The sequence below is a fragment of the Aegilops tauschii genome, chromosome 5, assembly GCF_002575655.3.
Source record: "Aegilops tauschii subsp. strangulata cultivar AL8/78 chromosome 5, Aet v6.0, whole genome shotgun sequence".
Taxonomy (NCBI): Eukaryota; Viridiplantae; Streptophyta; class Magnoliopsida; order Poales; family Poaceae; genus Aegilops; species Aegilops tauschii.
In genome coordinates, this window is record NC_053039.3 from 531,284,322 (window position 1) to 531,301,068 (window position 16,747).

The following is a 16,747-nucleotide window of genomic DNA, read 5'->3' on the forward strand; positions in this document are numbered from 1 at the left end:
GCTTGCTTCATGAACTTTGGGGTTTGTTAAACGTCATCCGTAACTGGAAGGCTATTACGGCGGCTTACGGGTTCATGGGAAAGTATGTTAAGTAACTTGATAGCTCGAGATTGGGATTTGCTCCTCCGACGATGGAGAGATATACTCGGGCCCACTCGGTGTTACGTTGTCCATCATCGTCTGGCCAGACAGTTTGTGATTTGATCACGGGGATGCCGGAACACGAAACGAGAAAAGAGAAACCGGTAACGAGGTAACTTGCATAGTGGACAAAGTGTTGGCCCACGGGGATGCAATAAATCCCACCTCAGGTGTTTGTGATATATCGTGAAGCAACAGAAATAGCTCACCTCAACTGGAGGTTCACTCGAATATTTATTCGTGTGGGTATAGGGGTCAATATGGGTGTCCACGGCTCCGATGTTGATCATTGATCGGAAGGGGTTCCAGGTCATGTCTATACTTCACCGAACCTATAGGGTCACACGCTTAAGGGTCATCTATCTGCTGAATACTAGACAGGGAGTCTGAGAGAAAATCACCAAAAAAGTTTCGGACACCGAAAAGTTTCGGACAGCGGAATGGTACCGCAGAGAGAGGTCACCGGATGAGTTTCGGTGAAACCGAAAAAGTTGTTTTGGGGTATGCCATTAAGTCAAAATGGTTTCGACACATGCTTGATAATTCTTGGAGGGTGCCAGAATCATTCTGGAAACTTTTTGGAATTTTCAGAAATAAAAACCGAAAATGTTTCGGAGCTGCCGGTACCGCTTTGGCTGTTTTTCGCAGATGAAATTCACTAATCTGATATTGTTTCAGAACGAATCCAAAATCATTTTAGTGGGTACTGGAATTATTCTAAGACCCACAGAAATATTTTCGGATTTAGTGGACGCGAAAAATTGTCTTCATGAATAGTGAAAACGCATTCTTGTTTGCTTTTCGCAGATGAAAATCACTAAACCGAAATTGTTTCGGAACGCGTTGAAAATTATTTTAGTGGGTACTTGAAATGTTCTGAGCCCACATAAATATTTTCAGTTCGAACGGACGCTGAAAAATGTTGTCATGAATAGTGAAAGTGCTTTTTGCTTGGCTTCTTAGAGAAGCCACCTTGAGGGCCTTTTTGGTATTTCCCCCCTTGGCTTCTTGGAGAAGCCACCCTTGGGCTTGGCCTATAAATAGGGGTGGAGGGGGCTGCCTAAAGGATCATCCCTTCTCACATACAAGTGCCATGCATGATCTGGCTTCTCTCTCCCTCCCAGCGAAATAGTTTCGTAGAGCCGAAAGGCTGTCTGGGTTCCGGTGGGAACTAGCTCTGGACGGCGAAGCCCTGCCGGATAGATGACATCGTATGTGTGCAACTCTGTAGAGAGATCGTAGTTTCGGTCTTAGTTCGTGAGTGCCTCCCGAAGGGCTGTCCGTGTGACCGTCCGAGTTTCGAAGGTCCTCCCGAAGGGCTGTCCGAGTGACCGTTCGAGTTTCGAAGGTCCTCCCGGAGGACTGTCTGAGGAGCAGATGAGGGTATACATCCTCGCGGTTGGGAGGTTGTAAATCCTAGCTGCGGGGATCTGCACCGCCGATCGTCATCGACTCTACTTCCCGCTGCGCTATGAGTCGGTAACGAAAAAGATCAAACCTTGTATGCAGTCTCCATAGTGGTCCTGGGCTGGTGCGTAGGTCGGAATTTTTTGTTTTCTGCTGCGTTACCCTACAATAAGTAGATGATGGGTTGCTAGAGTGACAGAAGCTTAAACCCTAGTTTATGCGTTGCTTCGTAAGGGGCTGATTTGGATCCATATGTTTCATGCTATGGTTAGGTTTATGATAACCCACAAGTATAGGGGATCGCAACAGTTTTCGAGGGTAGAGTATTCAACCCAAATTTATTGATTCGACACACGGGGAGCCAAAGAATATTCTCAAGTATTAGCAGTTGAGTTGTCAATTCAACCACACCTGGATAACTTAGTATCTGCAGCAAAGTATTTAGTAGCAAAGTAATATGATAGTAGTGGTAACGGTAACAAAAGTAACGGTAGCAAAAGTAATATTTTTGGTGTTTTGTAGTGATTGTAACAGTAGCAACGGGAAAATAAATAAGCGAAGAACAATATGTGAAAAGCTCATAGGCATTGGATCGGTGATGGAGAATTATGCCGGATGCGGTTCATCGTGTAACAATCATAACATAGGGCGACACAGAACTAGCTCCAATTCATCAATGTAATGTAGGCATGTATTTCGAATATAGTCATACGTGCTTATGGAAAAGAACTTGCATGACATGTTTTGTCCTACCCTCCCGTGGCAGCGGGGTCCTATTGGAAACTAAGGGATATTAAGGCCTCCTTTTAATAGAGTACCGGAACAAAGCATTAACACATCGTGAATACATGAACTCCTCAAACTATGGTCATCACCGGGAGTGGTCCCGATTATTGTCACTTCGGGGTTGCCGGATCATAACACATAGTAGGTGACTATAGACTTGCAAGATAGGATCAAGAACTCACATATATTCATGAAAACATAATAGGTTCAGATCTGAAATCATGGCACTCGGGCCCTAGTGACAAGCATTAAGCATAGCAAAGTCATAGCAACATCAATCTCAGAACATAGTGGATACTAGGGATCAAACCCTAACAAAACTAACTCGATTACATGATAGATCTCATCCAACCCATCACCGTTCAGCAAGCCTACGATGGAATTACTCACGCACGGTGGTGAGCATCATGAAATTGGTGATGGAGGATGGTTGATGATGACGACGGCGATGAATCCCCCTCTCTGGAGCCCCGAACGGACTCCAGATCAGCCCTCCCGAGAGGTTTTAGGGCTTGGCGGTGGCTCCGTATCGTAAAACGCGATGATTTCTTCTCTCTATTTTTTTTCTCCCCGAAAGCAAATATATAGAGTTGGAGTTGAGGTCGGAGGAGCTCCAGCAGGCCCACGAGGTAGGGGGGCGCGCCCTATGGGGGAGGGCGCGCCCCCCAGCCTCGTGGACAGGGTGTGGGCCCCCTGGTCTTCATCTTTTGCAAGGATTTTTTATTATTTCCAAATAGACGTTCCGTGGAGTTTCAGGTCATTCCGAGAACTTTTGTTTCTGCACATAAATAACACCATGGAAAGTCTGCTGAAAACAGCGTCAGTCCGGGTTAGTTCCATTCAAATCATGCAAGTTAGAGTCCAAAACAAGGGCAAAAGTGTTTGGAAAAGTAGATACGACGGAGACGTATCAACTCCCCCAAGCTTAAACCTTTGCCTGTCCTCAAGCAATTCAGTTGACAAACTAAAAGTGATAAAGAAAAACTTTCACAAACTCTGTTTGCTCTTATTGTTGTAAATATGTAAAGCCAGCATTCAAGTTTTCAACAAAGATTATGTCTAACCACATTCACAATAACTCTTAGGTGTCATGTTTACTCATATCAATAGCATAATCAACTAGCGAGCCATAATAATAAATCTCGGATGACAACACTTTCTCAAAACAATCATAATATGATATAACAAGATGGTATCTCGCTAGCCCTTTCTGAGACCGCAAAACATAAATGCAGAGCACCTTTAAAGATCAAGGACTGACTAGACATTGTAACTCATGATAAAAGAGATCCAATTATAGTCATACCCAATATAAATTAATAGTAATGGATGCAAATGACAGTTGCGCTCTCCAGCTAATGCTTTTTAATAAGAGGGTGATGACTCAACATAAAAGTAAATAGATAGACTCTTCGCAGAGGGAAGCAGGGATTTGGTGCTACCAGGAGTACTAGTAAGGTACACATTAATAACACGTATATACTTTGTTGAAGTTGCCAGCCTTCTTATCTACCATGCATTTGGGGTAGTTCCGCTACCAGTGACCATTCCCCTTACAATAGAAGCACTTAGTCTCGGGTTTGGGTTCAACCTTGGGTTCCTTCATTGGAGCGGCAGCTGGTTTACCATTCATGAAGTTTCCCTTCTAGCCCTTACCCTTCTTGAAACCAGTGGTCTTGTTAAACCATCAACACTTGATGCTCCTTCTTGATTTCTACTTTTTGCGGTCTTAAGCACCGCGAACAGCTCCGGGATCATCTCCATCCCTTGCTTTGTACTAACGGAGAACGCTTTGGTGCAGTAGCCCACAACACTTGGTCGAAGCTGCTCCACGAGCGACAAGTTTTAAGCTCTAGGCTGCTTTGATTTAATTTCTGTCTGCACACTTCAGCATGTGCTTTGTCTTAATGAATAGTACTAGAACAGTTGCAATGGGTAATCAGCTCTGCTTGTACATCGATTTACTCTGCTCAGGGGACTGAAACATACCCCACGATTAATGTGGACGTATAATGTAGTGCAGATAGTTCATCTTGGACATTTTGCAGTCTTGCTGTGCCACACTTGTATCAGAACCCTCCTGTCTTGCGTCTTCTTTTCTCATTGAAAGAACACACTGCCTGAACATTAGATGAGAGGTTGGAGCCAGCGTGGAGTTCAGCATGCATGTATCTTTATTTAAGCAAGCTCTACCAGTCTCTTCCGAAAAAGTGCTCTTACAGCAGAGAACAGAACAGTGGCCTTTCTGCAGCATGTGCCGTTGATGTTCACGGCGGGCAGGAGCTCTGAAGTTCTTGCGGGTAGTTCCATCCTCTGGTGTTTACAGCTTAGTGAGAGGCAGGGTTCAACTACTTACTGGTTCTTCTTATTTTGCTGGAAGCCTCGAACTGACAAAGTTCTAAGTGTAGCTTTGCCTCAAGAGGCATGGCATGGTGGGGCCTTATGGGTGTGAGCAAGGGACGGGCGTATGGTTTGGTTTTAGTTTTGCATGCGTGTTGTTTTTTCAGTTCACCACAACTTAGTTTCAGGCTGAAGCTAGATTCCGGATGCTTGTCTCTGCTTCAACTGACAGGGGCCGCAGTGACTTGTTCAGTCTTATCTACATGTTTTTGCGTGTGTAGAAGTGAATTTCTCGCCAAAGTTTACTTGCAAGGGGAACGTGAAGAACACCAGATTATACACATTAGGGCGCTCGTGTTGCTCAGAGAAACTTGGATCAGAAGTTCAGAACCCTCCGTCCATTGCTGATAATTTTCCAAAAAGACGAACCAGACCAGGAACTGTATATGTGCCAGAGCCCAGTCCAGGGACTGTATTGTAAAACCGGGCTTCTTTAGCAAGCCAGGCCAAGGACCAAGATTTAATTTCAAAGAATTGGCAGGGGCCGCGCGAACGCGTACCCCCTCTACCACAAATTATGACGTTCATTCTCCCACTTGGGGAGATGATGGGCCGACGCACCCACCAAGTGCAATGTGGGCCATCGACCCAGGCCACGGGCCTTCTTGATCGCCCGTCGACCCCGTCCAGGTAAGTAAGGAACAAGGTCGCACCTCGCCCTCATCTTATAGCCAGCGCCCCCGCTCGGTGCTCCTCGGCTGGGCGAGGTGGGACTAAAAACCGAAGCACGCAACGGCAGCGAGCGTGAAGGGAATCACGGGAGGCGCGCGGTCTGGGGAGGTTCGTTCCAGCGGGCTCGCATTTGATCTGTATATGGGCCTGAAGATAGGCGTGTGGGCTTGAAGAGCCATAGCAGCTTTGCGCCACTGCCCTCAAATTTTTTTTTTGCTAGGATTCCCCTCGTGACCCAAAAAAAATATATGCGAGGATCCCTCCTAAAAAAATATTGAACCCATGGCAATTCTTTCACTACAAAAAGAGATGGGATGATGACAATTCTAAAAAAACTCAGGGCAATTATAAATAAGCTCATTGCAATTTCATCTTTTTACTTCGTTAATATTTTTTCTCTCTTTTTCTTTGTTGTGCGGAATTTATTTATTTGAAACGAGGCAAAAGACTTGTCATTTCATTAAGAAGAGAATGAAAATTGCTTGGTTAATTTTTAGAAAACAAGGCTAAGACCGACATAATCCAAACCATAGAAAATGAGCACCGCCAACCTGGCCACCGGCATGGATCATATATAGCTACAAAGAAGAAAAGACATCCATCAAGGGGCCGCAAGCGTCATCGTTATCACCGGTTGCCTCCGAACAAGCGACTCCGACTTCATCGAACAACCCCATCGACGAAGCTAGTGCGCAAACAGTTGCATAAAGGCGGCACATGCCAACAGTGGGCCACACACACCAGCGAACAGCATCTCCGACTTTGACGACGATCGCGAGGGAAAAACGCAGGGCTTGCCGACCGAGTGCTCCGCAAATGGGCACCGAGTGTGTATCATTGTCACCACCCGGACACAGACCCACCACAACTCCAACTCTACAACAACCAAGCAAACCACGGTAGAGCACAACAGACACGCCAGAAAGAGCCGACTAGTAGAACCCAAACCGCGACCCCAACATAAGATAGATTTTTAGCTATTATTGGTACTCCCTCCGTCCCATAATATAAGAACGTTTTTGACACTATATTAGTGTCAAAAACGTTCTTATATTATGGGACGGAGGGAGTAGTTTAGATTCGTTCTGGTGATTTTCTTTATATAGCTAAGCTCAAAGTATTTATATTGGGAATCATGTGTATAGGAGTAGCCACACATCGACATGACCAAGACAAAAGATATGCAAAACTATTTTATAAATACAAATCCAATACAATGTGGCATTTTAAACACAAATATGGATATAAAAATGGATATATTAGTGTCCAAATAAAATTCCATGAGCTAATTAAGCAATTTTACCCACAATATGCCAATTATCGAACATAAAAGCCTAATGAGCTGTCAATTTTAATTTTTAAATGATTAAACTTAATAATTATGTATTCTAGTAGTATTTATTTATGAACATATCTATCGTTGCAAGTTGATTATTTTGTGTCACATATATATTGACTTACTTCTTTTAACTAATATGTTGCTATTATTCGTGTCTGTTCCAAATTCAGCAAACATCTGATATGTATCCGTATTCGAGTAAACCCAATCCACATTCGTATTCGACAATATCCATATTCGCATTTGTATTTGTTTTGAAAATATGGAAATAGAAACGGTAAGAGCACTGCCCGATCCGTTTCTGCCCCTACCTCCATGTCCCAGCCGCCAGGTACCGAAGAAAGTTTTACCAGTTTTGCAGTCCAATCTATTGCACTTTTAGCATGTACTACTAAACCACTAACGAAGCAAAGCTTCCCTAGATGATACTGAACACGGTATCACTACCATACCAGCAAGAGCTCTTCAACCGTCCGGATGTCACTTCTTGTAAGTACACCAAAATATAAAAACAAATATAGTAACCTATCATACATTTATCTACACCTTGTTTTACAAACAACTCATTGGCCAGCAATGACTAAGACCAAAAACCAAGTATGATTATGGAGCTTCAAAGGGGGGTGAAACGCTATTGGGCGATGGCGGGGTTAGATAATAGGGAACTCCACCAATCTTCTTGACTTCTAATTACTGGTTGGCACTCGATCCAACCCCTCGCTGTTGCTGTTGAGCGTTTCTTATGAAGCTTTGCCGTCTCCTCCCTGATGCGGCTCGGGCGCTTCGACCTGGATGCTTAGGGTAGTCACAACACTAGGGCCCTCTGACTGCTGCATTTTATCATCGTGACTTAGTATTTTACCCTGCATTAATCAGAAAATCACTGGTTACAGTCAGCAGTAAGATTGAGTTATGACAATAAATTTGCCATCAAGAGCATGGCCAGAGAGGGGTGTGGCATTCACCATCAGCTGTTTATTCTCTGTTTCCATGGTTTTGCAGTCCTTCTTAAGCTGGTCGAGTTCTGATCTGAGCGTGCCGTTCGCTGCGGTCAGCTCACTCACCTTCTGGGATAGCTCTTCGCATTCTTGCTAGGTAGCATAAGAAGAAATTGGGATCAATTAGTAATACTGTTTCAAGGGTGAAATTTTATACCAACAAATAATCTTAAGTTAATTCATTTGCTGGCCTAGAAAATCGATACAGTGTTGTCTTACTTGCCTAAACTGGATATGTTTCACTGTTCAGCTGAGTTCAGAATGTCAGATATATTATCCCCAGAAGATAATTTTAGCAACATGCAGGTAATAGCTCATAGGGACACTTGACTAAACATCCCTACTGGAATCAAGTCCAGTTAAAACAAATCAAGTATATTAGGCAGCATTGCTCAAGAAGCAGTAGAAAGTATATTCTAATTAAACTTCTGGAAGCCTGAGATGATCCCAGTTGGCCAAAACTTTTAGTGATTGCATACTTCCCTACAAAGCGATCGCTTAAATTTCTGAAACAATAAAATCTGGGTAATCCTATTTTAGCAATAAAAGCGAGAGAAATGCTTCCAAGATGACCAGGCCATCAGGCCGGCGGTGATTGTTTCAGACATTATGTCCAGCATAACCTATCTGGAGCATTCTCATGCGGAGAGATCCTTGTGCGGACCTAACTTAACAGTCAAACGTCCATAATGTTGAACGTAAATTTTATAACCATCATTTCTCTACTTCTAGTGCCACACACTCACCAGGAAATAAACAAGTGCAGGAAAGTACAAAACATTGTGTGAAGTATTTTTTTTCCACATTCCCACTTGAGATTGTTCGTCTTTAGTACTGACTGTACCTGTTTGCGTAATCTTGATCGCCTTGCAGACTCTCTGTTGGATTGTTTCCTTCTCTCCCTCTTCAGTTCCCGTTCATCCTACAAAAACAAAGATAAATCTTGCAGAACATTGCAAAAATTCACTCGCACTGGCATCCGGGTGGTCATGAGTGACCAGTAGCTATAGATTCATATTTAATAACCAATGGTATTCGCAGGCATAAAATTTCTGACTTAGGTGCTGCTTTGGTAATATATACGTATTAGAGATTGACTGCTCGTCACGGCCTCAAGGGTATGGTTGTTATAATCATATAAGATGCAATCTGAAAAACATTTACATGCTATTTGTCACCACATTTTTATAAAAGAGGGCTAAAGTAGAACCGAGTCGCAAGTAAATGCACTATTCATATTTTCCAAAATGAGAGGAAAACTACTGGTCATTCATGACAATTACCAATTTACCACGCTCTCAAAAATCATGACAGTGCAGAGGCTGGAAGTCTGGAAGAAACAGAGATCTTCCTTTGAAGAAAAGAATTCATAAAGGAAAACTATACCATCTGAGACAGTGAAGCGTTACTCTGGGAAGAAGCTGCGGCGTTCACTTCCCCCTGTACCAAGGAGGATGGAGAAGCGCTCAAGGGATCCATCCCAATATTCAAGTTTGGTGCAGCACTGGGGAGTGCCGCCCTCCCAGGTGCCAAAACCAACAGTTTGGATGCAGACCTCTCCTTGTCTTCCAATGGCGGCTGGGTTACAGCATTCTGCACTGTGGCAGCCTGAGATGGCTCACCTGAAAATGCCAACTGTCATTCTCACATATACTACCAAAGTAGACAAACTACTCTCTTAGGGTGCAATGGTGCCCTGACAAGGATGCGAACCTGACACAGTGACACAAATTCAGGCCCACATCTACCTTACTACGAAGTGTGACTGGTCCTGTCATCGTCTTTTCAAACTAACCCATCATACCTTGTATCCAAGAATTATGGTTTGTGATAACTGATAACCCACCTTCTGTATTTGCAGCGCCGGACTTCCTCCTCTTCGCGGATGATGACGAGCCCTGGACAGATTACATAAGCATATGTGAAATTGTGGATCAACCAAAACTAACAATCAAAGATTGCTAGAAAAGCAGAATTCAGACAATGCCAAACGAGGCACCTTCTGATTGGCACCCGTATCTCCCTTCTCCGATGACCCCTGGCTCCCGGCATCGCCGCTGTGCAAGCCATATCAGTTGATTTCAGTTCAGTCCACCCGGCCAACAGACAAACAAGAGCACGCACGCATGGGAGCACAGAAACCACGCACCTCCCGGAACTGGAATTGATCTCGCCGGAAGGGGCACGCCGTGTCTTCCCCACCCTCTTCCCTTTCCCCGCCGCCGACGCAGACTCACCGGCCATGTAAGGCACCCCCTGCACAGAGCAGAACGCGGCAGACAATTTCACAACACGGCCGCACAACCACGTACGGTCAGGTACAATTTCGCTAGAAAATAAACGAGGGAGGGGAGCTCGGCATTTACCGCGGCCATGGAGGCGTGCGCGTGCGCGTGCGCGTAGTACGCCGCCGCGGGGTGGTGGTACATGGGGAACGGCACCGGCGCGCCGTACGCCGCCCCCGGCCCGGCCGCCACCAGGCCGTGCTGCTGCGTCCCGCCGCGAAGAGGGAAAAAAAACTGATCAGAACTCGAAGGCACGCCACCAACAAGGCAACACCACCACCCCACCGCCGCGGGTCTGCGGCCCCGGAGCGGCTCGGGGGAGAGGAGGATCGCGTCGCGTACCTGGGCCTGCGGCGGCAGCGGCCACGCGGCGTAGGGGTGCCCGGCGGCGGAGGCGGCGGCGGCGTAGTACGCGTGCATCGAGGCGGCCCACTCGGCGTGCGCCTGCGCGGGGGTCCCGCCCCCGCCCCCGCCCCCGCCGGCCGGCGGCCGGTCGTCGCCGGACGTCGCGGAGGAGGAGGACGCCATGGCGCGCGCGCGGGCGCGAGGGGTCGATCTGCGGGGCGGGGTGGCGGGGAGGATACCGCGCGCGGGGGCGAGGGGAGGCGGGGGGCGGTGGCTCGCCGGCTCGCCGCTTGGCTCGGGTACTGGTCCCTTTCTGGTCGCTTCGGGCGGAGCGGTGAGGTGGCCAAGAGGGACGACGCGTGAGCGGGGGCGGCGCAGGGTGTCCACGTGTCGGCGGAGGTGGCACGCCGCACGCGGTTGGCGCTGGCCCAGGTTCAAGTCCGGTTCAAATTTTCGTCCGACTGCGACGGTTCGAAAGAACTTGGCTACCAAAATTTGTGCTATCCCGACGCCACGTGCCTATGGAACGTTTTGTTAGCAAAAGCGCCAGAGCCTCTAAATAGTCCTATTTTGCGTGCGTTCGCTTCCATCGCCTTTTTTTTTTAAGGAACACAACGCATTCCATTAATATATTAAAACGCTGGACATATCGCCAGCTACAGCATCTGCTTCCATCGCCCTTCTGAGAGAACAGCGGAATGGTTCACCACATACCCTCTCAAAGCGAACGGCCGCTATACATTATTCGCCGGGGGGAGGTCCTCAACGCGAAAAGCATCTTTCGCTCGCGGAGCCTCCTAAAGCATTGCTTCCTCCAAAAACACCACGGAGAGAAAGTTCTTTTCCTGTTAGGGTCCAAAATTAATAGTTTTGCTTTACGTCAGACTTTTTTATACGATTTATGCGTGATACTGCTATCTTAGAGTGTTGGCAAGCCAAATAGTTGTCTGTTATCCAAATATGCGCATAGTGTGGTCAATGTCAATTTTTTTGGCCTCAACGATTTTTTGGCTCAAAACCGAACGGACCCATAAGATTGTACAACTAAGTGAACTAATAAACGTGTATATGCAAACACATGTAACCGGGAGGAAAATTTTCTCATTGATCCTAGTTAACAGGCATCTCACTTGTATAATATGTCTCGGATCAAAGACAATCAATGAATCCATTCATTTAGTCTGATGGTAAAATTGGAATAAAATGAAAATAACACCAGATTCACACATGAATATTAATCTTAACCACAGAAAACAAACATGACGTGAAAGCTTTCAAGCCTACAACTATATCGCTCAATCCAGTACATCTGAGATTTGCGCCTACTTACCTAGCCATGTAAATTGTTACCTTGTTTGATTGATCATGCTAGGAAACTGGAGTACGATTTCTTAGATTTGAGTGGTCCAAGTCCTTTTGAATTCAGGCTTTAGCCAACCGGGGGGGGGGGGGGGGGGGGGGGGGAGGGGGGTGGAAGGGGACCCTCCATGCCGCCTGTTTCACCCACAAGTAGCCACATGTTCGACCCTCTCCTCACCACCATCCAGTATGAGTTGTTATAGTTATGAGTACGTGCACGTCATGTCGCCAACACATTCACACCATCGCGTCAAACGGTTAGTTAAAAGATTAATAATCGTATGAAAGTAGCATTTTTTTCATATCTTGGTGCTATATATTGAAGCTGAATGGTATCACTTATGAGTCTTCTCAGGTAGACCATGGGCGAAGCAAATAGGAGCATAAGGCAACTTCATTTACAAAGAGAAAAACACAACATGTTTTGCAAAGGTCCATGAAACTGACATCACATCACATGTCTTGATAGCTCTTTGGAACATCAGTGTGATCACATGCACATGCATCTAATTAAGAAAATCCTTTGTCGTGAAACTAGCAACATGCTGAGAAAAGAATCTCTATAGAGCCTATCTAATCAGAAAAATCCTTTGTAGTGGAAAAACGGGCAAAATATTGACAAAAGGAGCATCGGATTTCATAGCTAGCGGCACCAAGGAGCGAGGCAAGTTTGCATACCCAAACGAGCTCCTTCATAACATATAACCAATCAGGTTGTAGTACAAGTATTTGCACAAAATAGATAGCATCAAGGTGTAGGCAAACTGTGTGCCTCATACAAGTTACCATGTACGGTCAACAATATGTGCCTTCTTTTTCGCTAGCAGGACCATCGTACCTTTGTTGTGACTGTTCTTTACACCTACAAATGACATCGGAAAGCAACTGGTTACACGAAGAGTCGGGCGGAAAAGATGAGAGCTCCCCGTTCTTGTTTCTCCTATAACTAGATTCCCTGGAACAATGCAAGAATCATGAGCTAAACATCATCAATAGATTGGTCAAGATGCATAATATGCAATCAACTTGCATCAAAATTTCATTCCTTTCACAATCTAAAAAGGCAGATAAGACATTGTAATTTCATTCCTTACTATATATCTCAAGGCACCAAACGCATCATGGCATATACAATATGTAACTTGTAAAATTAGCAAGTGCCCAGATAAACAAATGGCAAAGGAGAATAGGGAAACGGCCATAAACATGTACCATGTTTTTTTGAGGAACCAACATGAGCTATGCCTTTTCACTTATAAGAAGAAAATTGACCAGTTAATAAGGTAAACAGGCCGAAAATCGATAACATATGATAGTACCCTTTGGTACCATATGATAGTACCCTTTTTTATTGCTTTATCGCACTTCGTACGACACCGGCATGCACACATGCCATCTTGGTTCTTTATGATATATTATCAGAATCGTAAAATCCATTCAACGTTGTATTGTCCTATGCAAAAGGAGCATAGAAAGTCACTAATAGCTAAACTGATCCTTCCAACCCTAATTCATTATTCATGCGTAAAAAAAAATCTGCCCAAGTACACTATGGTGGCATTTGGTTGGAGGGCAGGGTAGATTGGCTGAAGATATCCCCAGCCAACTGGTTAGGGATAGCCACGTTTTATTGTTTGGTTGCAAAGATAAAAAGTGGTTAGGGATAGCCACTTGTATGTTTGGTTGAGAGGATTGAGTGTGGATAGGTTGACCTTTTTGTTAGAGTTGTAAGATTACCCCTGTTACATGCAATATTTAGTTTCATAAATGGGTACAGGTTCCATTCAAAGAGATTCGGAAAAATCGATGGTCTGACAATAATGAAATCAAAACCAAACATGTTGAATTCACGAACAAGAAGAACATCTCTTCTGAATATTCAGTGCTCTTGGTGTCGTTGGCCTAAGCACATGTACTAGTACAGAAGAAGCATGACGACCCGAGATCAGTGGCCAGTGAACTAGAATAACGTCGATGAGAAATTTATGCGCTCCCTCCGACGGTTCCATGTGCGCTAGACCACCAAGCCATTGTTGGCTAGCTACCTGCCCATTAGCATGTCACTCACGGACCCGCTGGAGTTCCCCATGGTCTACCTCCATCGCAACGAGAGGGTGAGTGCCTGCTCATTAGAGGATACTACTCGGGAGGTGAAAGACGGGGGGAAAACGTTTCAGCGACGAGAGCGCGAGTGGCTGCCCTCGTCCGCCAGAATCTGCGGCTCTCGTCAACCAGGTTTTAGACCGAGTATTCGCTAAACATGGCTGCCCATATCCACCGTATCCTCTCTTCCAAACGGCTGGTATCATCCTAAAACATGGCTATCCCTTATCCACCCATGGACAGCCAACAAACCAAACGCCCCCTATCTATTGTCCGGGGATGCCCACAACCATGGAGATGACATACTTTGTTTGATATAGATAGTTAGTAGTATACCATAGGTAAAAGCACATCTGCATTTTGGAGCTCCAGATAAATGTAAGAAGCATGGGCATTGTTGTTGACTGTAAATCAAAAAATATAAAAAATCCCAAGTGCTAATGAAAGTTGGCACTATTGCTTAGCTTTATCAATAATTTGATGGTTGAACATCAACACTTTGCAGACTGCAGCCTCGGTAAATAATACTTGTGAATTTTTAGCGTGGGCTACTACAGAGCAACATTTTTTTACAGCAACAAATATACATACTGAAGGGGAACGCAAATGGCTACACTATAAATAACTATCAAAACGACAACATTAGTGCTGGTGTAATTGAGAATGAAATTGCATCGGTTTGTTCTGCAGGTATTGTTCAGACACAACTGTTTTGGATGCAACATTAGTACATTGGTCATGTGATGGACGTTAGGCAAAGCAAGAAAATGTCGATATTTCCAAATCATCACAAGACATGCTGAAAATCAAAAGCAACCAAGTCATGTTATGGATTTTGCTACAACGAATCTGTAAATTACCTAAATTATAGTGCCAACAAGTGGTGTCTCAAATAAAGGCTTATATGCACAAGGGAATCACAAAGACCTGCCTTACATAAAAAAGTATAGATCATGTGCTTGCGGAAGTTCACAAACCAAATCTCTTGTATCTCGAACGTGCAGGGGGGAGGGGGTCTGCTTGCCTGTTTTGTTGGAACTGTGAAGGCACAATAGGTTAGAGTCCTCGGTATGGTCTGGCGGTTAGAGGGGGTCGCCTCGGTCGTTGTTGAAAGGACATTTTCTATCTTAAGTGTTTTGGTGTTGATTACAACCCATTTTGCGGACTAACCATGTGCATGAGCTACACATGCTTGTTTATATGGCACAAGACGGTTAGGTACCCCTTTGGAGGGAAAAGAGTGAATACCACATTTTTGGCTTTAAATTCTTTGGTTGTAGAAAATCCGTACTGTTAAGAGGGGGTCCACATCGAAAGATACGGGTGGAATCAAATCACATACATGAAATGAAATACATATTTCTGAAGGAAATATGCCCTAGAGGCAATAATAAAGTATTATATATTTCCTTATATCATGATAAATGTTTATTATTCATGCTAGAATTATATTAACCGGAAACATAATACATGTGTGAATACATAGACAAACAGAGTGTCACTAGTATGCCTCTACTTGACTAGCTCGTTAATCAAAGATGGTTATGTTTCCTAGCCATAGACATGAGTTGTCATTTGATTAACGGGATCACCTCATTAGGAGAATGACGTGATTGACTTGACCCATTCCGTTAGCTTAGCACTCGATCGTTTAGTATGTTGCTATTGCTTTCTTCATGACTTATACATGTTCCTATGACTATGAGATTATGCAACTCCCGTTTACCGGAGGAACACTTTGTGTGCTACCAAACGTCACAACGTAAATGGGTGATTATAAAGGTGCTCTACAGGTGTCTCCAAAGGTACTTGTTGGGTTGGCGTATTTCGAGATTAGGATTTGTCACTCCAATTGTCGGAGAGGTATCTCTGGGCCCACTCGGTAATGCACATCACTATAAGCCTTGCAAGCATTGTGACTAATGAGTTAGTTGCGGGATGATGTGTTATGGAACGAGTAAAGAGACTTGCCGGTAACGAGATTGAACTAGGTATCGAGATACCGACAATCAAATCTCGGGCAAGTAACATACCGGTGACAAAGGGAACAACGTATGTTGTTATGCGGTCTGACTGATAAAGATCTTCGTAGAATATGTGGGAGCCAATATGGGCATCCAGGTCCCGCTATTGGTTATTGACCGGAGACGTGTCTCGGTCATGTCTACATAGTTCTCGAACCCGTAGGGTCCGCACGCTTAACGTTACGATGACAGTTTTATTGAGTTTTGATGTACCGAAGGAGTTCGAAGTCCCAGATGAGATCGGGGATATGGCGAGGAGTCTCGAAATGGTCGAGACGTAAAAATCGATATATTGGACGACTATATTCGGGCTTCGGAAAGGTTCCGAGTGATTCGGGTATTTTTCGGAGTACCGGAGAGTTATTGGGCCTTAATGGGCCATACGGGAAAGGAGAGAAAGGCCTCAAAAGGTGGCCGCACCCCTCCCCATGGTCTGGTCCGAATTGGACTAGGGAAGGGGGGCGCACCCTTCCTTCTTTCTCCTTCCCCCTTCCCTTCTCCTACTCCCACAAGGAAAGGAGGAGTCCTACTCCCGGTGGGAGTAGGACTCCCCCCTATGGCACGCCTCTCCCCTTGGCCGGCTGCCTCCCCCTTGCTCCTTTATATACGGGGGCAGGGGGGCACCCCAGAGACACAACAATTGATCCTTGAGATCTCTTAGCCGTGTGCGGTGCCCTCCACCATATTACACCTCGATAATACCGTTGCGGAGCTTAGGCGAAGCCCTGCGTCGGTGGAACATCATCATCGTCACCACGCCGTCGTGCTGACGAAACTCTCCCTCAACACTCGGCTGGATCGGAGTTCGAGGGACGTCATCGAGCTGAACGTGTGTAGAACTCGGAGGTGCCGTACGTTCGGTACTTGATCGATCGGATCATGAAGACG

The 16,747-nt window shown here is 45.3% G+C and overlaps 1 protein-coding gene and 1 non-coding gene across 3 annotated transcripts; both read right to left on the reverse strand.

Moving 5' to 3' along the window:
- Nucleotides 1-5,212: 5,212 nt before the first annotated feature.
- Nucleotides 5,213-5,372, reverse strand: LOC120965495 (U1 spliceosomal RNA). The gene has a single exon (XR_005758548.2). It is a non-coding gene; the product is annotated as a U1 spliceosomal RNA (small nuclear RNA).
- Nucleotides 5,373-7,189: 1,817 nt separating this feature from the next.
- LOC109761391 (DNA-binding protein EMBP-1) lies at nt 7,190-10,624 on the reverse strand. Of its 2 annotated transcripts, none has more exons than XM_045229288.2 (9): nt 10,371-10,624; nt 10,110-10,229; nt 9,893-9,999; nt 9,743-9,800; nt 9,590-9,641; nt 9,130-9,365; nt 8,588-8,665; nt 7,711-7,836; nt 7,190-7,608 (listed from the first exon to the last, which is right to left on the reverse strand). In XM_045229288.2, the coding sequence occupies exons 1-9, from the start codon at nt 10,554-10,556 to the stop codon at nt 7,486-7,488; spliced, it is 1,086 nt and encodes a 361-aa protein (XP_045085223.1). In that variant the 5' UTR covers nt 10,557-10,624; the 3' UTR covers nt 7,190-7,485. The 2 variants fall into 2 exon arrangements, with proteins under 2 accessions (XP_045085223.1, XP_040247019.1); XM_040391085.3 differs by having other exon boundaries at nt 10,110-10,232.
- Nucleotides 10,625-16,747: the final 6,123 nt, after the last annotated feature.

What these genes read in the sequence shown, in the direction of transcription:
- LOC109761391 (XM_040391085.3), bottom strand. Translation starts at nt 10,556, where the DNA reads ATGGCGTCCTCCTCCTCCGCGACGTCCGGCGACGACCGGCCGCCGGCC. An exon ending in ATCAATTCCAGTTCCGGGAG is followed by an intron (nt 9,801 to 9,892) that starts GTGCGTGGTTTC and finishes TGGCTTGCACAG; the next exon opens with CGGCGATGCCGGGAGCCAGG. An exon ending in CAGAGAATAAACAGCTGATG is followed by an intron (nt 7,609 to 7,710) that starts GTGAATGCCACA and finishes TGATTAATGCAG; the next exon opens with GGTAAAATACTAAGTCACGA.